The sequence below is a fragment of the Pteropus alecto genome, unplaced genomic scaffold (assembly GCF_000325575.1).
Source record: "Pteropus alecto unplaced genomic scaffold, ASM32557v1 scaffold106, whole genome shotgun sequence".
NCBI lineage: Eukaryota > Metazoa > Chordata > Mammalia > Chiroptera > Pteropodidae > Pteropus > Pteropus alecto.
This window is the reverse complement of record NW_006442103.1, coordinates 4,766,310-4,788,414: the sequence shown is the minus strand read 5'-3', so window position 1 is coordinate 4,788,414 and position 22,105 is coordinate 4,766,310. Positions and strand designations below refer to the sequence as shown.

General features: G+C 34.1%; 1 protein-coding gene across 3 annotated transcripts in view; it reads right to left on the bottom strand.

Moving 5' to 3' along the window:
- The window catches only part of AGL (amylo-alpha-1, 6-glucosidase, 4-alpha-glucanotransferase), a 60,299-nt gene that overhangs the window by 37,550 nt on the left and 644 nt on the right, over positions 1-22,105 (bottom strand). For 2 of the 3 annotated variants that reach the window (XM_006919556.3, XM_015595496.2), the window contains exons 2-11: positions 21,660-21,806; positions 12,669-12,879; positions 11,959-12,125; positions 10,895-11,098; positions 7,975-8,156; positions 7,693-7,804; positions 1,735-1,858; positions 1,288-1,390; positions 1,102-1,199; positions 30-169 (exon numbers count right to left, since the gene is read on the bottom strand). In XM_006919556.3, coding sequence (XP_006919618.1) covers positions 30-169; positions 1,102-1,199; positions 1,288-1,390; positions 1,735-1,858; positions 7,693-7,804; positions 7,975-8,156; positions 10,895-11,098; positions 11,959-12,125; positions 12,669-12,879; positions 21,660-21,741 — 1,423 coding nt within the window. In that variant the 5' untranslated portion in view covers positions 21,742-21,806. The remainder of the gene's footprint in view (positions 1-29; positions 170-1,101; positions 1,200-1,287; positions 1,391-1,734; positions 1,859-7,692; positions 7,805-7,974; positions 8,157-10,894; positions 11,099-11,958; positions 12,126-12,668; positions 12,880-21,659; positions 21,807-22,105) is intronic. The other variant, XM_015595495.2, reaches the window with a different exon arrangement.

Sequence of the window (22,105 nt, the reverse complement as noted above, 5' to 3'; positions counted from 1 at the left end):
CCATAGAGAAGCTAATCAAAATGACATACCTGGTTCAGCAAAGTTTCGAAGGGGATCATCTCCCATTACCCATCCATTATGTGCCATCAGAAAACAAGCTTTATTTGGGAGATGAATCATAGATTCTTCTGTGGAGAGGGTCATTTCCTCAAATGGGAAAGTAAAATACCTATGAAGATTAAATTAAATATTAAATCCATACAGAGAAGCTCTTTGGAAAGAATCTGAATCAGCACCATTAAAATTAAAAATTCCTCCCTAATCAACAGAATAAAAAAGATTAGTTTGACACCAACAGTTTGACCTATGAAGATTTTTTTCTTTATTTTAAAAAAAATTATTTATTTAAATTAGTTTCAAGTATACAGTACCTTGGTTAGACAGCCTTATAGTTCAGAAAACAATCCCCCCAATTGCTCCCTCACTCCCCTGGCCCTCCACCTAGCCATCATATTAATGCTAACTGCATTTCCTTTGCCGTGATCCCCATCCCCATGACCAACTATCAACTACTAATGTGTACTTTTTTAACCCTTCACTCCATTCTCCTAGACCCCCAACCTTCCTCCCCTCTGCCTGTCACCAAATTATCCACTATATTTGTGAAGATTTTCATAGGTCAAAAATCTTCAGTAGACTTTCTGAGTAAATCTAGTAGGATTTGAGGAATGGAGAATTAGCATTATAGCATATCCGGTCAACATTTTAAATAACTAAAACTCTCATAAAATTTCTAAAAAAAATCATTGAGGTATTGATGTTACTTTTACTACACTTTAGCTGTCTAATCCATGCTGCACATTACTTAAAAGGAGCTAAATACTTGCTCAATTTGATTAATACTGAAATTATTAGTAAGTATACTAATCTTGTTTGTGCAGAAACACTAATGTAAATAATTATAAATTGGTTCTCTAACTAAAGATTTGCCTAACAAAATTAAATTAATTAATATTAATCCTAGTTACCAAATTAAAACTATTTCAATTTAAGAAATGTACCGGAAATCACACATTAAAGGAAACATTTAGGTTAATTTGAAAAGTTAAATACAATTTTCAATTTTTAACCTTTAATGAGAAGAAAATAAACATGGAATACCTGGTAACTAAAGGATGTCTTCTAGTGACAGGTCCTAGTTTAGGTCCGTGGCCAGCCAGTCGTTCATAAAACACATTTCCCAAAAGGCAATTAACTGCCTAGAAAACAATGTCACATCAATAATAACAAAAATAACAAATGGTAGCAAGACTCAAAGAAAAACAGCATTTGAAAAGTTGGTAAAACCTGTTCCTGATGACAGTTTATGAGTTGATGTTTCTCTGAATTTAATTCCTCAATTCTCTTTTGGAACCAATTACAGCATTCATCAATTGCGGCTGGCCCACTGCTGGAGCAGACAGAGCAATACGAACTTATAATATAATGGTTTTACAAATTCCACATTTAAAAATTTTCTAACAAGGGTTATAAATTCTTTAAATATATTCATCAGGATCTTAATTATAGCTGAAGACATTTTTCAATGGTAAAAATTTTCACGTATGCATATAACATCATGGATCAGTACACAGAAAAAAGGGGAAAATGTCAAGCTCTTGACAGTAGAATTATGGTGAATTACTTTATTTCATATTCTAGTCAAACTTTTAATAAATAGTATGAAAATAATACTATCCATAAAGGTTTATAATTAATATTATTTTTTATTTCACAGAAAAAAACATAACATACTCATTTGGTATGAAAGTCGCTAGTGCAATGTTCATATCTACAGTACAGCCAAGCCTCCTGTATTCAGGATCCTGAATTATCTTAAGGTGTTCTTTTGGATCAGGCTTGGTTATTTTCCTATTTCCTGAAATAAAGAAAAGACGGTATCTTAAATGCAAATATCCACAAGGAGATTATAATTGTTACTGATTCCAAATTTTTAGTTTACAATTTTTTCATTAAAAAAACAAACGTTTATTTCACAAGCATCCTTCCTACCTCTCACCAACTCTCACACACACACACACACAGGGAGGAAGGGAGGAAGGAGGGAGAGAGCGGGAGAGAGAAAGAGAGAAAGGGAGGGAGGGAGAGAGAAGAAGAGAACACAGGGATTCCCGTTCAGTTCAACTTCAGTACTTCCACTGGGCTTGATTTTATATTAACTAATATCTGGCTTATTATAAAAAGATTTCAAAATGGCTTATAAAAGCATAAACAAGATAAAATACAGATTCTTAAAATCTAGTTTCTGAGGTTCATCTGGAAGAGTAAATATACGAAAATTGCTAAAAATGATTTACATAATCAGTGTAAATTATAAAAGTGTCCAGTATTGGTAGAATAAAGACAGACAGATCACTGGAATAGCACAGATAACAGACCCATGTATATTTAGTATATGACTATACATTATGAAGTATTATGGTACTCCACATCAGTATAAAAAATGGATTATCAAATCAACATCATTTTTTAATAGAAATAAGTACTTTCTTTATATTACATACAAAAAGAAATCCTAGGTAAATTAAATATTTAAATATAAAATATAAAAATATTAGAAAACATAGAGGAGACTGGCCAAGATGCATAGAAGCTAGATGCTGTGTACGTCTCCTCTAGCAACCAACCACAATTAAAAAGAAACTAAGAGCAACTATAACTGGGAGTCGCCTGATGTCTCGCTGAACAGAAGTCCTACAACTAGGGACATAAGAAGAGGCTGGTAGGAGGGGCAGAGATGTGAAACAGCCAGTCCCTCAATGGCCTGTGGCAGTCAAGAATCGGGAGGGTTATCTTGGTTGCAGAGCCCTCTCTCCCACATCGGGCTCCCCAGTCCAGGGTTCCAGTGCTGGGAAGAGAAGTTCCCACAACCTCTGCTGTGAAAAACCAGCGGAGCTTGTGGCTGAGTGAGACGGAAGGCCATGGTGCTGCAGGTGTTCCTTTTAAAGGGCAGGTGCCTGGAATAACTTGCTGAAGGGCTCACTTGCTCTGAGCTCCAGCACTAGGATAGCTGCTCGAGGAACACCAGGGACATACAGGGAGACACTGAGTTGTTGGGCTTCAGGGTGAGGGCTGGAGGGGCAGCTTTCTCCTGGACAGAAGTGCTGGTTGTATCCACTGTTCTTTAGTTGAGTCCTGCCCTCTCCCAGCCTGCGGATGCAGGAAGCTGCCATACCTGAGTCTCAAACAACCTGGATAACACAGGTCGCTTTGCCCAAGAGATCCCCTGAGACTCTGCCTCTCTCAACTTGTGGGGCGTTCCCAAGCTGCCTCCAGGGGTTTATTTGATACAAATGGCCTGGCTCGGCTCATGATGCAGACTTTCTTAAAATCTCTCAAAAGCTTATAAAACCCAAAGAAGCAGCATTTGGCCTCAGCGTGCCCCATACCTCTTGCTAAGCAGTACCAACCCTGGCTCTAGTGGCAGCTGGTCTTAGCTTCTGACTTGGCCTCTCAAGGCACCTATAAGCCCGGCATGGGTGGCGGCCATCTGCAGATTGTTTGGTGACTCTGTAGCTAAACTTGGCCTGCAGCTGGGTACCTCCTAGGAGGCCCTTAAGCTGGTACCCAGTGGCCTGCTTCTACTGGCAACGGAGCTAGAGCACCACCAAGGGCTGCATCTGAGGAGGACACACCAGAAGGGCAGATTGGGCAGGCATCAGAGTCCTGCCAAAGTAAATCCAGCTCCACAGGGTCAACTCCTTACCAGCCAATGCTCACAACCAACCAACCCAAGGGTCATTCCTTCCCATCGAAGTGCAAACAGCAACCAAGTTTCAACTACATCAGGAGGGCACATACAACTCATACGAGAGACACACCCTGAGCACTTCGCTCAAGTGACCAGGGAAGACTGTGCCACTAGGACCCACAGGACACCTACTACATAATGCCACTCTACTAAGAGCAGGAGACATAGCAGCCCCACCTAATACATAAAAACAAACACAGGGAGGCAGCCAAAATGGGAACATGAAGAAAAATGTCCCACATGAAAGAACAGAACAAAGCTCCAGAAAAAGAACTAAACAAAGTGGAGACAAGCAATCTAAAAGATGCAGAGTTCAAAACACTGGTTATAAGGATGCTCAATGAACTTAGGGGGAAGAGTAGATGAACTCAGTAAGAACTTTAACGGAGAGGTAGAAAACATAAAAATGGAGATGGAAAACACAAAAGGGAACCAGTCAGAAACAAAAAATACAATATATAAGATGAAGAGTACAACAGATTGGATGAAGCAGAGGATTCAATCAATAATTTAGAGGATGCATAGGGGTAGCATAGGACACCCAATTAGAACAGCAACAAGAAAAAATAATCCAAAAAATGAGGACAGCTTAAGGGGTCTATGGGACAACATCGAGTGCAACAACATTTGCATCACAGGGGTGCAAGAAAGAGAAGACAGAGAAAAGAATTGAAAACCTATGCCAAGAAATAATGACCAAAACTTCTATAACCTGGTGAAGGAAACAGACATACAAGCCCAAGAAGCGCAAAGTCCCAAACAAGATGAATCCAAACAAGATGAATCCAAACAAGCCCGCACTGAGACACATCATTATTAAAATGCCGAAGGATAAACACAAAGAGAGAATCTTAAAAGCAGCAAGAGAAAAGCAATTAGTTACCTACAAGGGAGCACCTATAAGACTGTCAGCTGATTTTTCAACAGAAACTTTGCAGGCCAGAGAGCTTGGCACAAAATTTTGAAACTGATGAAAAACCAGGACCTACAACCAAGATTATTCTACCCATCAAAGTTATCATTTAGAGTCAAAGGACAGATAAAGAGCTTCAAAAAAGCTAAAGGAGTTCATTACCACCAAGCCAGTATTGCAGGAAATGTTGGAGGGACTTCTTTAAGAGGGAGAAAAAAAATATATATCAAAAACATAAAGAATGGCAATAACTACATATCTATCAACAAATAATTTAAATGAAAAAATTAAATGTGCTAATCAAAAGATAGGGTGGCTAAATGGATAAGAAAACAAGACCCTTACATATTCTGCCTACATGAAACTCACTTCATATTAAAAGACACACAGAGACTAAAAGCAAAAGAGTGGAAAAAGATATTTCATAATGGACCTAGAGGGTATTGTGCTGAGTGAAGTAAGACAGAGGAAGACAAATGCCATATGATTTCACATACATGTGGAATCTAAAGAACAAAATAAATGACAACAACAACAAAAACCAGAAACAAAGTCATATAGAGAACATTTTGAGGGTTACAGGTGGGAGGAAGTTTGGGAGATAAGTGAAACAGGCAGAAGGAATTAAGAAGTACAAACAGGTAGTTACAAAATAGTTACGGAGGTATAAGGGATAGATAGCATAAGGAAGACAGTCAATAATATTATAATAACTATGTACGGTGTCAGTTGGGTACTAGATTTATTGGGATGATCACTTTGTGAGATATACAGATGTCTAATCACTATGTTATACACATGAAACTAATATAATATTGTATGCTGACTATAATTGAAAAATAAAAATTATTTTAAAAAAGTGTTGATGAAAGGTCTTTTCTAAGCATGATGAAAAATCAAAAGCCATAAAAAACTGAAAAATTTGACGACATTGAAAAAAAAATACCACCATGAACAAGAGTTAAAAGATCCATAGCATACTAGGAAGATATATTTGAGGCCAGTATAATAAGGAATCACCAATAATAATAAGTCAATTATCAAAAAAACACAACCCAATAGAAAAATAGAGAAATAACATTAATAGGCCATTAATAAAAGAACTATCAACAGCTAACATGTGAATAGATATTTCACTAATATGTGACGAAATGTAAATTAAAATGAGGAATATTTTGCCTAATTGACAAAGATTAGAAAGATTAATGGTATCTAATATTGGTGAGGATATAGTTAGTGATAATGTAAACTGATAGATTTATGTTAAAAAGCAATTTGACAATATGTAAATCTGTCATTAAATCTGTATACCTTTTGACCTAGTAATCCTATATACAACAATTTATTCTGTAGACTGACTCACATAAGCAAGTAAAAATAACATGGACAAGAATATACTTTCTGTAGTACTGCTTATAAGAATATAACTTCCACTAGGGCAGGGGCTTGATATGTTCACCACTGAATACCCATGTCTAGAAGAGTATTTAGCACATAGTGGGTAGTTCAACAAACATGTATTGACTGAATGAACAAACCATGAAAAAACTGGAAATAATCCATCAAAAAGGCTAAAAAAATTCAAGTACTTTAAAACTGTATTGCTATCTAGAGATTAAAAGAAACAGCTGTAATAAAATCATATTTACAACTAAAGAACAAGTTGTTAAACAACCTATATGCTGTAATCTTATTTGTGTATAAGATAGATATAAACATAAAACTTATATATATAATTTATATATACAGAATTATGTAAAAATATATACGAAATTTGAACTTCTTTCAAAAAGAGGCTGAAGAGAAACAAGAAACTATTAATTTGCAGCTGTAATAAAATCATATTTACAACTAAAGAACAAGTTGTTAAACAACCTATATGCTGTAATCTTATTTGTGTATAAGATAGATATAAACATAAAACTTATATATGTAATTTATATATACAGAATTATGTAAAAATGTATACGAAATTTGAACTTCTTTCAAAAAGAGTCTGAAGGGAAACAAGAAACTATTAATTTGCAGTTTCCTCTAAGAATGGGTTTTGGGAGAGAGGAAGTCACACGGTCTATTTATTTATTATGTTTTTGCATAGGCCTCTTTTTCTTTACTGTGAGCATACATTATTGCACATAAAGAATATAGCTTATAAATATTAGAGGGAAGGGAAGATAGAAGCCCTTTAGTAAAATGAAACATAAAGGAAAGTTATCAAACATTCATGTAAGCTGAAGTGTGAATCTGACCCTGAACTTCCTGGACCTCAAGTCATATGCATTGACTTTAAAGGCTGTATTTCTGGGTCCTACTCTGGATGAGGAAGATAAGTATTTTAAGAGCCAGCAAAGATCCTTGCTATTAGATTGTTATACACTAACTGCAGATACATTCTTCACAATCTTTCCCTTTTAATTTGCCTGCTAAAAACCCTAATTCCTCTTTTAGCATGGTTTTTCCTATCTTGCTTTGTGAGGAACACAACGATCAACTTCTTAAGGTTAGTTATGTCCTTAACTGGTGATCTGTTTATCTTTTGTTACTGCCTAATCTCTGGGTCAGTCTCACCAGTTTTAGGTGGTCTTAATGGTGGCACCATCAACTGGAGGCTCCTCGACCTCAGTTAAGATTCTTACATTAGCCAACAGAAGACTATTACATCTCTCAGTTTCAAAGCCTGTTTTGAGTTTTCTGCAGTTGAAACAATTTGCTCTACTTACCTCTCACACATACATTTAACAAATATATATTGAGCTCTACTGTATTCTGAGCATTGTGCTAAGGAACCAATAGGAAGAAAGAGTCCCCAAGGGAAATAACTACATTATGTATTATTATGGCGGACCCTGCAGATGTTTCTGCTGACTATCAGATTCCAGAATCAGAGTTTTATAGTATCAAAAACAACACAAATATCAAGTAATAAAAAATTTAATAATGTGTTAACCAAGAGAAAAGAAGTTATCTCTTTAAGAGTAATATTAAATTTCTTAAAATGGATAAGAATATTCTAGTGTATATCTTTTACCTTGTGTAAGAAGTCCTCTAAATTGCTCAACTGCTTTGGAAACGTCTACTTGGAAAAATTCCCAGAGTTGAATCTTTGGAAAAATATCCTCCCAAACTATTTTTCGAATGCACTGAAAAATTTCAATAGTTAATATAACATATATGTATATTTAAAATCTTTTTACTGAATTCTATTTAGCATATTAAAAGAAAGATTCTAAATAATTTTTAACCATATATTTAATTCATAATTTAGCAATTTTGTTATTGTTTAGTGTGGTACTCCTCTGTACATACTGACATTCATCTGATGGTCATTTTCAATCAAAGCAGGCACTCCTTTTTCTTTATATTTCCCTTCTGCAACGTCACAGGATAAATGCCAAAGTGCTCTGTCTAAGACCCAGGCAGGTTTCAAGTGTGGAGAATTCACAAGGTTATATGCACTTTCTGGATGTTTCTGGATCCATTTACTATTAGCAGCTTAAAAAAAACATAAAGGATGATCTTGTAATAAATTGAAGTTAGTATCTATCTTTAGTTTAAAGGTGAAATAAAATGTCAACATCTACCACTCATTTTCTTATATATTACCCATCAATATTTTATGATACTGTCATGTGAAAGAGTTTTAATTGTGGTATTCTGTCATCCATTTTAACATACATTTTTCTTTTCTGTCGTAGGAATTTTTAATTGATGGTAGATAGGATATAACGCTGATTTATTAATAGCACCGTAATAACATGTTTACTATTGTGGCGAGAGTTAAGAAGGGTGTGTCCTCAGTCTGCTTCGATGGTCCCTGAGTCAAGTATATTTTGGAATGCTCCTTCTAAGCCTGAAAAACATCTCCTTCCATAAGGCAGACTGGGCTGTGCCCCGACTTCAAGTCCTCTGGCCTTTTGTTAAAGCAAAAAGTTGCCTGTATCTTCAACTCTGGTTTAGGCTGTTCAGTGTCAGGCTGTTAGATTCTAGGGCAGGAGAATAGTCCCCTCTCAATTTACTTTCCCCTGCTTTCAGTCTCCTGAGCGAAAGGGCCCTTCTGTGGTTCCATCTAAGCTCTAGGTTCTATCTCTTATCTTAAGAACTCAAAATGTCATTTACACCTTTTTTCCTCCATAATCATTTCTTCTTGCTTTTTTTTTTCCTTTGGATCTTTAAATACACTTGAATTTCCTCAAAGCTAAGAATACAAACAAATATCAAGAACAAAATCTTGAAAATCCAACCTGTATCTGCTGCTTCTACTTTCTTCCCATACCCTCATTCCTTTTCCACTGCAACCTGCTATGTCAAGCACTCTGCTGCAGTTACTCCAAGCCTCCTAATCAAGAAAGTAACCATGTTACTTTCTCATCTTCATCCATTTCAACCTCTACAACATTTGCCATTACTGATTAGTCGTTCCTTGATTTACAAAAGGTTTTGTTATCTTAGTTATTTTTTTTTACTTTCCCTTCCCTTTTGCCCCTTGTCTTCTCCCTCTCATCTCCCCTAAACCTGTGAGGGAGGTTTGCTACATCTTACTACTTCTCTTCCTTTGAACATGGCCTTCTTCATACCCACATCTCACATACTGGCCCAGGCTCCAGTATCTCTCAAATACTTCAGAAACGAGTACCACTCCTCCTGAACAGTAACTATGCAATGAAAACCTGTTTCTCAGAAAAGATGATATGCAACACTTTATAAGTAAGGCTGAAGCAAAATTCACTTCTTTTATGTTGCACAGAATCTCTCAAATACTTCAGAAACAGTTTCTGACAGAGATTGCTACTGACTCCAAATTTTATTCTCCCTTTGTTCCTTTAGTAACAGAACTCTCAAAGTTCAGCTGTAAACACAGCTGACAAACAAAAGACTACATTTTAAGCCTCCTTTATAGTTAGATGTGATGAGACAAAATCTGACCTGATGCAATGTAAATAGAAGTGATACACATACCAGATCATGTCCTTAAAAGGCATGACTTCTCTTTCCTCATTTCCACTGGATAGAAGGTGATATTGGGAACTGAAATGGCCTATTTGATTAAGAGTTGGAAGTAAAGTGCTGGAGACAACAGAGCAACGTGCGAGAAAGAACCAAGTTCCCTATCACCACTGAGCTACCATACCAGCCTTGGAATGCCTACCTAATCTTTTATAAGAAATAAATATAACTTCAATCTTAAATTACTATATTTTTCTGTCTCTTTGTTATAGATGTCTAAGCCATATGCTAACTCATACAATGCCACTATGTGGTTTGATGTGAATAATATCATAGATGTCAAAGTAATTTCAATAATGTCACCTTTTCAAGTGAAGAATACTGAGTTCTTGGATATTAAGAAGTTTTCATTGTGGACTTTGATGCTTAGGTGCATGCAGAAACATCAAATTTTAGAATGTAATCATTTTTGTTTTGCCAAACTTTGATTATTATCTATATTGATGAACCAAATCTTTGAGCTTTTAAATATCTTCGCAGTTCCTGTGGTTACTTGGAAAATGACTTTATGGTACACCAGGGATTTTCTGTTAAATGTTTGTACCACTCAGAATTCCTGTTGTCTACATTTGTAAATCAGTGTTTCCACACTTTTCTACATTATAGTACATGTAGAAGATGATATTTGCAAGGTACACTGGGTTAAACTGAAAGCTGATCACAGCCAGAGGTTCCTGCAGGCCCGGCTGCTCTGACAGGTGAGGGAATCACCAACTGGGAAGTTCTGACTTATTTTATAGAATTCTATATTGGTAAGGCATCTTGGAATCCCAAACGGGTTAACTTTAATAAGCTCTTTTAACACATAAAAGATATAATTTTCACATTTAACTTCTATGAGTTTTTCAATAATTCTCTTTAAATAACAGTTATTGTTTTTTCAAACATATGCTACAGTACTGAGCTGCTGTTACATAGGATTCATTAGTTGGTGTGAAAAGTATTAATACTGTAAGTTGAAATATGTGATCACTACGTCCCTTCTATGATCACTTTCCTGTTTTTATAATCGGTACATGAAATACTTATATAGTGATTATATCTTCAACTAACAATGTTTTCTTTGAAAGAAAAAAAAAAGGTATTACATAAAGTGATTTTAAAATGAAAGGACACCTAAGCATCATTTGTGTTTTCAAAACCTATGCTATATAAAACTGCAAAGAATGAGATAATTAGCATACAATATTTTCATTAAAATTAATAGCAATTAGCAAAGCTCATACCGGTATGATTGTAGACAACATCGGTGATACAAAGAATATTCCATTCCTTTTTCAATTTTTCCACTAGCTGTCCAACATCATCCCAGGTACACTTTTTATTAGGTCTGGAAAAGTCAGGATTTAATTCTAACTGATCAGCAAGAGAGTAGCATGACCTAGACTGGCCAAGAGTCTGCAATGGGGTAAAGTGAATCATGTTGTAACCTGCAATACAAGAAAATAAACACCACTGTAAAAAACAAAAACCCACCTAACACTAAGCAAAGTATAACGTCCTTAAGTAATTCTAAACGGCAAGGCAACTATGCTACTAGAAAAGGAGTCAAAGACTTGGGTTCAAATCCGAACTGAACCACAACTGACTTCAAGTAAGTCTATTTAAATCTCTCAGGATATCAGTGTCCTCATGTACAAGACAGAGATCATGACATAACGTATTTGAAGAAATCACACAGTGCCTAGTTACTATCAGGGGTTAAAGTTTACAAAGAAAATATATCTTAGGCAAGAATATCAGTATGTCTTTCTCCTACTTTTAATGTTCCTCGGTACTTGTATTCTGTTTTAGTTATGTCAGTGAACTTCTCATTTCTTTCTTCACACTATATTCAGCTTGAATGTCAAATATTAATTTACCCTTTACTGAAGAGTAAAATACAATTTAAGTTTCATTTTGCGCTTGGTATGTATGGCAGCCTTCCATACATGGCTTCCACATGGAAGACAGTTAATCAGTGTTGAATTAAAATTATATATAATGATAATACATTTTCCAACATATTTTAATAGTTTACTACTAATTTTCATGTTGAAGTAAAGTCTTAGAAACAATGATAATCTCATTTTACCATAGTTCCTTAATCTAAGTTGAACTATATAATTTGTTATTTTTATAGGTTAAAAAAGCTCAAGTATCAGAAATTTCAAATGGTTCCATCTATTTATATTAAATATGCTAAGACATAGAAAAACAAAATTAAAAGGAGAATCAAAGCCTTTGAAATCTGTATCACAGACAATAATTACATTTATTTTTTAAAAGAAGAAAAGAAAGCTGACATTACCTGATTCTTTTGCAACCCTAAGTCTGCTTTCCCATTCATCCAAGGGTCCCAAACACTTAGCTAAAAATGTCTGGAGAGTAACACAGTCTAAGGGTAACACATGATTATCAGTACCAACACGTAATACAGGATCCACAACTATGTAACCCCCACCACTCTTCTCATTTCTAAGGAAAACAAAACAAAACAAAAGTTCTCAATTAATAATAGGAAAATCCTCATCTAATAGTATGAATCTCTAACTGTAAGTAAGTTGTTCCATTTAAAAAATATTTCTAAGCACATAAAACCATGTAAACAGGTGTAATAAAACTTAGTGGAAAAGCCTTATTTTATTCTTTTCCAATCTTTACATAATAACATAACACAATATATATAATATCTAAATTGTTGCTTTAAGGAAAAAATAAGTATGCTAAAATCTCAAAGGCACTCAAGTAAATAGTATCTTCTAATCAGGTTGCATAAAAGACTAGAGTATTTAAGCTGTTACTTAAAAAAAAATTATAATACTTTGTATCTGCAAACAGCCTTACATTCACTGCCTGGAAACTGAAGAACCATATTCTATTCGCATCTCAAGAAAGTCCTATAAAAATTGTACTGCCATGGTTCATACAGTAACTTTTTACAAGTTAGGTAAGTTCAAACTATAGAATTAACTGTTGTTTTTTTTTTTTTTTTTTTTACATACAGAACACCTTACTTACCCTCGAAGGAAGTAATACTGAAATGATCCCGCTTGTTGGAGATTAAGTTTACAGTATTTATCAGAATCATCTTCTCTTTCTGATGGATTTTCCCATTCCAGGGAACGGAATTTTTCTCGATTAAATGTTTCTCCAGGATATGGGTAATTTGTATGCACAGTAACTGTTTTTCCTTGTAAAGTTGGGCCTAATCGGAACTGTAGTTCAAACCCTGGATAAAAAGCACATTTTAATAAACTCACTGTAGGACTTAAATTGTCACATTAAAAAATAGATGTTTTGGATATAGAAAATGTGGCACATAGGGAATAACAATGGAATACTAACTCAGTATTGGAATAATGCTCAGCCATAAAAAGATGAAATAATGCCATTTGCAACAATGCATGACTCTTGAGAGTCTCATGCTAAGTGAAATAAGTCAGACAGAAAAGGACAAGAATGCATGATTTCACTTGAGATATAAAACAAAAAGCAACAAACAAACAAATAAACTCATAGATACAGAAAGCAGAATGATGGTTATCAGAGGGGAAGAGTATTGTAGAGATGAGAATCATGCAAAGAAAGAGCTCCAGAAAGTTTACCTAGGGTCACCTTTAGTCTGCCTCAGCATTAAGCTGTACTTGAGGAGGGTTCAACTCCATGAGCTGGGCCAAGAACAACTACTATGAGCTATAAATTGAACAAATCGCAGAGCTCACTCAGGCCTAGGAGACACCACAATTTTTAAGCAGCCAAAGTAGAGACCTTGTTGAACAACTGTTGTGTTCAAAAGAGTAACGCCTTAAGTAGTAAAGTAGCTCTAGAGTAAAAACTGCTATAAACCTATCTTATCAAAGCTTAAAAATCAGCCTCAAAAAGATTAAGCTGATCCACAGATAATGTAAGTGGTTTCTAAAATAAAACTCATTACTTCTTTAAAGCAAGATGACAAAATCCAGAGATATAACAGAACATCCACAATGCCCAGCATTTAATAAAAAACTGCTAAAGAGAAAGAAGAAGTGATGAAATTGACCAAACAGAGATCTGGGGTAGGGCAGTCTACAGAGAAGAAACAGAAGTTGTAAAGGACCTGAGACCTGCTTTTGGAAAAAAAATGGAATAACAGGGATTGGATTTACTCTCCTCCCTGAAATTTAAAAGAAACCAACAAAACAGATAAAATACATAAAATGATGTTTTTCAAGACCCTGGACATTAGGCAACAAAGGACAGTGATCCCTGAAAGATGGAAAATAAACACAGTGAGGCCTACTACTACTGCCCCTGCCTACCACCTTGAAAAATTTTCCAGGTTGAGGTATAGGGAAGAGGAACCGAGGCACAACTCAACCACTTCCTATGCTGAAGAGATGAAGCTAAGAGTCTGTGGAGACCAACGCAGCCAGAATTTGCAGATAAGAGTGGTGAGTGAGGCAGAGGAAGCTGCAGAGAGACAGAGAGCTCCAGAGATCTGTGGAGAGTCTCCACTTGAGTATTCAGCAGAATATACTGATCAGTTCATGTCTGAAAAAAATAACAGACCAGGAATAGTGCTTGTTCTCACCAGGTAGGCTGGAAAAGCTCTTAATTCATGAGGCACTGGGTAGAAAGTTCAGAATGATCTTGCCTCAGTAGTTGGGAATAATGAACCCTAGACAGGGCATAGTTCTACACTGGCTTAAATCATAAAAGTAAAGCTCAAAAGGATTAAAGTGTTTCCAAGAAACAATTTTATTCCAGAACAAAGACCAAGAACATTTATAAAAATCCAAAAATACCCAGCACTCAACGAGGTAAAATTCACAATGTCTGGCATCCAAACACAAATTAGGATACGTATATAGAATTAGGAAAACATAACCCATAACCAGGAGAATAATCAATCAATGAAAACTGACACAGGAATGACACAGATGTTGAACTAGCAGATAAGAAAGCATATCTGTTATTACAACTGTATTCCATGTGTTCAAAAAAAATCAGAACATGAGAAATATAAAAAACACACACAAAAAAACAAAAAAGATCCAACTCAAACTTTTAGAGATGAAAACTACATGTCTGAGAGGAAAAATACATAGGATGGAATTACTGGACTGGTAAATGGCAGAAAAAAAGATTAACGATTTTCAAGACGTAGGACTAAAAACTATGCAAAATAAAACAAAAAGAGAAAAACAAGTCTAAAAAAATTGAGAGTATCAGTGACCTGTGGGACAATTCAAGTGGCCTAATAGATAGGTAATTAGAGTCCTCAAAGGAGAGGAGAGATAAGGGGTACATAAATTATTTGAAGACATAATGGGTAAAAAAAAAAAAAAAATCCCCCAATTTGATGAAAAAAATAAATTTATAGATCCAGATCTTTAACAAATCCCTCAAACAAGAAATATGAAGAAAATTACAGCAAGGACCATCCAAGTCAAATTGCTCAAAAGCAGTGACAAAGAGAATATCTTACGAGTAGGCAGAGGGAAAAAAAAAGACCATAGGTACAGAGGAACAAAGATAAGGATTATGACAGATTTCCCATGAGAAACAATGCAAGCAAGAAGACAGTGGAGCAACAGTTTTTGGTTTTTTTTTTTTTTTTGAGTAACATCTTTAAAAGCACTGAATGATTAAAACTATCAGCCTAGAATTCTATACCTGGTGAAAATATCTTTCAAAAACAAAGGTGATGAGAGACAAGATTTCCACTGTCAGAGGAAGATGTTACAAACCAGCAAGCAGGGAGGCTACAGAAAACCTTGCTGTGGGGGTATGAATCACAGACATTAGTATTAACTACTATTTACTAATACATAAAAAATATCAGCTTGGGTCTCCTCTTGAAAAGGAGAACATGTAGATATGTTTCAATCATGTCTAAAATTGCTGTTTAGAAGTAATTTCTCACAACGCTATTTGACAACTGGTAAATGCTACACCACAATATTAAACATTGGGTAAGATTTTCTTTATGAATAAAAGATTTCAGTAAAAGCCATCAAGAGAATGCTGCACTCTCCCAAAATACTCTAATCCAATTAAATACACCTATAACTGTCTAGAGAAATATGAATGCTCTTTTTGCATAGTACAATATGGAAGTTCTAGGCACTCATGTAAAAAATTATAATCTAATGATAAATACTGCTAACAATATTACTAGATTGGACTAAAGTATGGCTATAAATTTATTCATAGTAAATGGCTTTAGCAAGCAAGAAACAAAAAATCCAAATGGATTTATTAAGTAACTCTGCAAAAATCTTGAGAGTCACTTTTACTTCTCACACTATACAGTGACACTAATAATTTATTTTCCAAATAGTAAGATACACACATTTTTCTATAAAGCAATTTGGCATATACATATTAAGAGTGCTAATAAGGTTTATCTTTTTGACCCAATAACTTCACACAGACATATTTTCTAAGGAATTAATCAGTGATGTAAACATAGATTATATATAAGGACGCTTATCACACCTTCACTTATTATAATAAAGTAAATAATGATTGACAATGAGTAAATAAATTATGGTATTCTGTGAGCTGGACTATTATAAAGCCATTATAAATCGTATTATCAAAAGATATTTAATAACATGGTTACTTTCATATTCTGTTTTGTTATGTTTTATGCATCTACATAGATCTTTTGAAATCCTTTCTGGAAAAGAGTATGTCTGAAACGTCGCAGTAAGCAGGGAGGTGGCATTTACACACCATAACACTATAAGTAGTTTTCAAAATTATTTAGACAGTATAAATTCAATTTTGTTTTGAAGCAAAAAGCATAGAAAAAAACCTTTTTATACATTTCTACAATTTTATAATTGGGGAAACACTTTTTAAATTAGAACTAGAATTATGAAGAGCTAGATTGAGAAATAATTTTCTGAAGAATTAAAACTGGAAGTTTTACTACTTAGTGACCATGAGAATCATAAATATCTACATCTCTGTAAGAATGATTAAATTCATTACAGAAGAAATGGTGTCATTTTGAACAAGTACAAATATCAGAGATTAGCTGTCTGGTCTATTTAAACAATCTGTCCTTGTTCCGTTTATACAAATATTGTTTTTATAATTACACAAGGATTCAGAGAATCTATAGTACAAAGGTTAAAACATCCAAAATCTCTAAAATAGCATTTGAATTAGTGGTTTATCTTCAGAAAAAAATGACAAGCATTCTCCAAATAGGAATATTTATTTATATAATATACATGTATGATATTTAATAGATTATGTAAATTATAAAACACAAAAATAAGGGTAAGATATAAATAAAATAAATAATTTAAATAACTAATTTTATGTATTAATGCATGGAAATATCTTTCAGCTTTCACAAAAAATACTGATATTGATATATGTCAGTGAAAGCAATGAGATTAAATAAATTTCATTAATTTTAAACAACTTGTGATAAAATAATTTAGACTCCAAGTTCTGTTTCTTTTGATCTGTGGTTTAATGGCCTCAGATTTAAAAAAATACCACAGGGAGATACTCAAATCCAAATGGAAGAAGTTCCTGTTGGCTATGTTTACTAATCCATGACATTAATTTTTCAATCCCATTCACCAATTATGTAAATACTTTTGTTGAAATGTGCTAGTAAATCTCTGACATACATCAATTGTTTTTATATGCTAATTATGAGATGTTTGATATTTATATAGTAAACAGATGAAAACCAACTGAAACCCTTTATCTGGAAGATTTTAAAAAGATTAAAAATTTTTGTCATCAACTTTTAAAAGTGGGCAGATATTCATTTATATAGGTAAAATCATATGATGGAAGTGTTACTAAAAATAAATATTCAAAATGCTCTTCCTACAGCAAGCGTCAGCAAACTATATCCAGCCTACTACCTGTTTCTGGAAAGTATTACTGGAACACAGCCACATCCAGTCACTTATGTACATGTTGTCTAGGCTGCTTTCATGGTACAGTAGCTGCAACAGAAAGTACATGGCCTGCAAAGCTGAAAATATTTGCTATGTAAACCTTTATGAGAAAAAAATGTGCTAAACTCTTCTCTCTAGCATCAATTTCCATCAAAAAGCAGTTAACTTTCTCACTTGTGTTTACTTGTGAGTTAAATTGTATTTAGTTTTTCTGAAAATATTTTCTAAGTATCATGCTATTGAAAACTACGTGTCATTTCTGAAAAGGACAAATCTCAAACAGCAATTTCAAACACTTTCTAACTCATCTTTTAGTTTGACAACCTTGAGGTAAAAGAAGCATTTATTTATGGTTACTCTACCATAAATTATACAATACATAGCCTTTATAATACAAAGTTTTGTATAGTTACTATTTAAGATAATATGTTGTATCTTTATTCAACCTTGCTTAGGTAAAAGTGTAATTCATAGCAACATATTGCAAGCAAACTAGTGATGGTGTGACCTTTAATCCCATCTTTTAATCCTTACAACGTCCACTCTATTTTTTGTTTATAACTCATCTGACATACAAAACCGTCAGTATCAATGTCAATTTATGTATTGGCAAATTTAATTATTTTTTTTAAACAAATATAGATAGGGAGAGGAAGGGAGGGAAGGAGAGGAGAAGAAAAGATAAATCCTAATTTCTTTCTATACCCCAATAGATCAGTGCATACTCTCAAGGGTACATAGCCACTCTGTAGACCTCTAATTCAAATCCCTGAAACTAAAATTCTTATATATAGCAAGTGAAACATGAGAATACCTAGAGGATGTCAGATTCCATGATTAATTACACAGTGTGCTAAAATTAGTTTAGGTTACAGCAGTACATGGTGTGGCTATCCTATTCCTCATACTAACACTTGGGATACTTTACTCGGAGTAGCCGCATCCCTCCTGTAGGCAACTAGCAAGATGACTGATTAAACTATTTTTGTAAACTGTCTTTCTTTCTTGTTCCCGCCACTCAATTTACATAGACTCGAGCTCCTAATCAAGAAATCTTTATAAATATTTTCTTAAAAAAAAGTAAAAACTGAAATTTGACCAACTAATTTAAAGATGGAAGAATTCCAGGTGTGGGGAATACTGATTTTATTCATTATTCTGCCACTAAATAAGATAGGAAATACAGGGAAAGGCTATGATTTGGCTAGAAAAGATAATTATTTGGTCTTGTACTTGTTGAATTAAAAGAGATATTAGCCTTAAAAATGAGAAGGAATCCTTTCTTAGAGAAAAGTGAAAAGGAAAGCAAAATGAAGAAGGGCTTGGTGACCAATTAAATATGAAAGAACCAAAAATTGCCAGGAGTTTTTTTTCACACCTAACTGATGTGAATTTTAAAATGTCTCATACTCTGTCTCTTCTTTTTCAACTCTGATGCAGTTAAACCCTTCTCTTTAACCGGGCATGTTTTTAAAATACTCTTTTCAGCGATATCTTGTTTCTAGTGTCCCTTCTCTTCATCTTTCACATTACAATTACCTTCTAAAATAATATTAACACATTACTGTACAAAAAAAAAGATATATTTCCAGTTATATCATTTGGATGAATTTACTGGTTTATAACTGGAGTTACAAACAGCATCATTCTTATTTTATAAGCCCTTCATAGTTCCCTCTTCAAATAGCTTCACTGAATTTATAATTTTTTTCTAGCTTTAGCTGTCATTTTAGTAATCAATCAGCAAAGATTTATTAACTGTTGTACAGTGCACTAAGTTTGTAATACTATCTCTATCCTTAGATCTTAAACTCTAGTTGGACACTGTAAGACTAACAAGCTTTTAGACACTGCTAAATCGTTCGGCACTTAATTGTTCTATGCCCACTGTGTAATTGGAAATTAAAGGAAGCAGATAACAAAGAAATTAAGGAAAGACTTCATGGGGGAGGTGGAATATTAGCTGCAAGTTTAGAGGCAGGCAACACACAGTAAAAGGATCTGATAGTAAAAGGATCTGACACAGATAGAGGAATATGGAATATGACAGACAGGAGTGAAGGTGTAAGGACGAGCATGAGAAAAGCCCCTGGGGAGGGAACTGACAGGGAACTAACTGTAAAGATGAAGGACACTAATAAGGACACTAATAACCATGAGATAAAATGTTGTTACAAAATAATCATGGGGATGTAAAGTACATAGGAAATACAGTCAATAATATTGTAATGATTATACATGGTGCCAGGTAGGTACCAGATCTATTTGGGGGATCATTTTTTAAGTTATATAAATGTCTAACCACTGTGCTTATACCTGAAACTGATATAATATTGAATGTCAACTGTAATTGACAATTTTTAAAAATTAAAATAAAGAAAAAGATATAATCTTGGCTAGGGAAGGTAGATTCCATTACAGAGTGGAAGACAGGCAGAGCTGTTTAAATTGGACTTTATAAAAAGGGATGAGATGGCATAGAAGATTATTCTAGCATCCATATTCAGGCATATGGAAGGAACAAGGAGACAAGCAGAGATTTTTGGAAAGAAATTTTAGGGCTTAACGTGAGATTGCAGTTAAGAGGAGAAATCATTAAAGAAGAGTACAAAGCTTTTAGCCTTGGAAACCATGAAAATGGAGACATTGCTAGAGTAAACAGGGAAGCTATGAAATAAAGGTTTGAGAATGGGGAGTAGATGGTTGTGGACATGCTAGATTCAAGCATATCCAAAAGGCTATTCTATAGCATAATAATGGGATGAAGCCAAGAATTCAGGGCAAGGATAGATAGGTATAGTGATCTATCAATGCCTTCTATCTATTTAGGGATTAACAGCCATATATTAATTTTGAGCCTCAAAGCCCAGTCAGGTAGAAGAGCGGAAATACCTACATTTCACAAATAAAGAAACTAATGTTTAGAATTAATGCGACTTGCCCAAAGTCAAACAATTTGTTAGCAGTAGAGCCAGGAAAATTCTAATTCCCTATTCTTAACAATAGAAGTGCCAGCTTCCAAGAAGCCAGCAGAGCTAAAGGCCCTTCTCCCCAACAAAAATCATCAGTATGGAGGCAACAGCTGAAGCCCTAAGAATGTATAATTCTTTGAGGGCAGAACATAAAAATAAAAAAGGATTCCTAGCAGACACTCACAATTTATTGAAATGTGGAAGGAAGAGAGCACAGCAAGAGACACCACCAAGTTGAGAGGAATAGTCAAGAGCATAGGACAAAAATCAAAACCAGAAAAATGCGGAGTTAGGAAAGCCAAAAATGGAGTAAGTACTCAGTGATCTTAAATGCTAAAGCTGGAAGCAGATGAAGATTTGCCACGGAGGTAACACATTTGATGGCTGAAATTTTTTCAAAGATTTAATTAGAGATATCGGGGTTGGGGCAGGGGTAAGAGTTTCCTTCAAAATGTTTACTACTACCAACCTCCACTTAGTATACTAATAAAAGGGATGGCATTTTATATTTCATACATAAAACTTCTCCTTCATGAATCATATTAACATGAATGTGAAATATTTTTTGATGTTGGAAAATTAAAAAGTCTAAGAGAAAACTGCATCTATTTGTCTTATAAAAATAGAATTTGATCTTTGAACCACAGCTCAAATATATTTCAACATATCTGATCAGTTAATTCACTTTTTATTTGGCAAAAAAAAATTTTGGTTTATCATCTCCACATTTGAGAGGTTTTTGATAAACATAAATAGTTTACTTTTTGTTGTGCTCTAATTTACTAATTCAAAATTCCAGTAAAGGAAAAGAGTAAGGGCTATAAATAAGTATAACTATAGATATGCCTAAAATTACATATGAAGTAATTTACCAAGTTTTCATAATAAATGCTAATAGAAATAATATGGTCAATCTTTCGATCATATATGCAACTTAAGTGGAATTTAACATGCAAAGAAAAGTGGACTATTTTATCTCCATTCTAACCTGATATAAAATACTTTCAAATAAAATCAATTTTCATTAGTGATATTTTTAGAACACAATAGTCTGCACAAACCAAGTATGACAATGAATTAAAAAATTTTAAAGACAGCTAATCAAACAACTGGCTACTGACCTTGTTCAAGTCTAAAGAGGGTCTTTTCAAGCTTTTCCATTTCGTTCAGAAGTAAAATTCTAATCTGTTTACCGTGACCCATTTTGGCTTCTAGAAGATTTGAAGTCTTTCAGAATTAAAAGAACTGCGAAATCCAATGAGTAACTCCTATGACACAAACAAAAAAATAAGATAAAGAAAATAACTATTATCTTAAATTCTCTAAGGCTGACAATCGCACTTACATTTTGTAAATGTGCTTTAACCCTAGCAAACAAAAACAATGAAACTTATAAATAGGGCCAGAGAAGGTAAATTGATAGTTGGTTCTACACTTCAAGTACAATATTACTGGAGCAAAAATATTGTATTACAGATTTTCTTAAAACAAAAAACAAAAATGCTAAAGCAGTCTCAGAGAAAAGCAATATGTTTTGGAAAGCATGAAGTTGGGTGGGCGGGGCGGG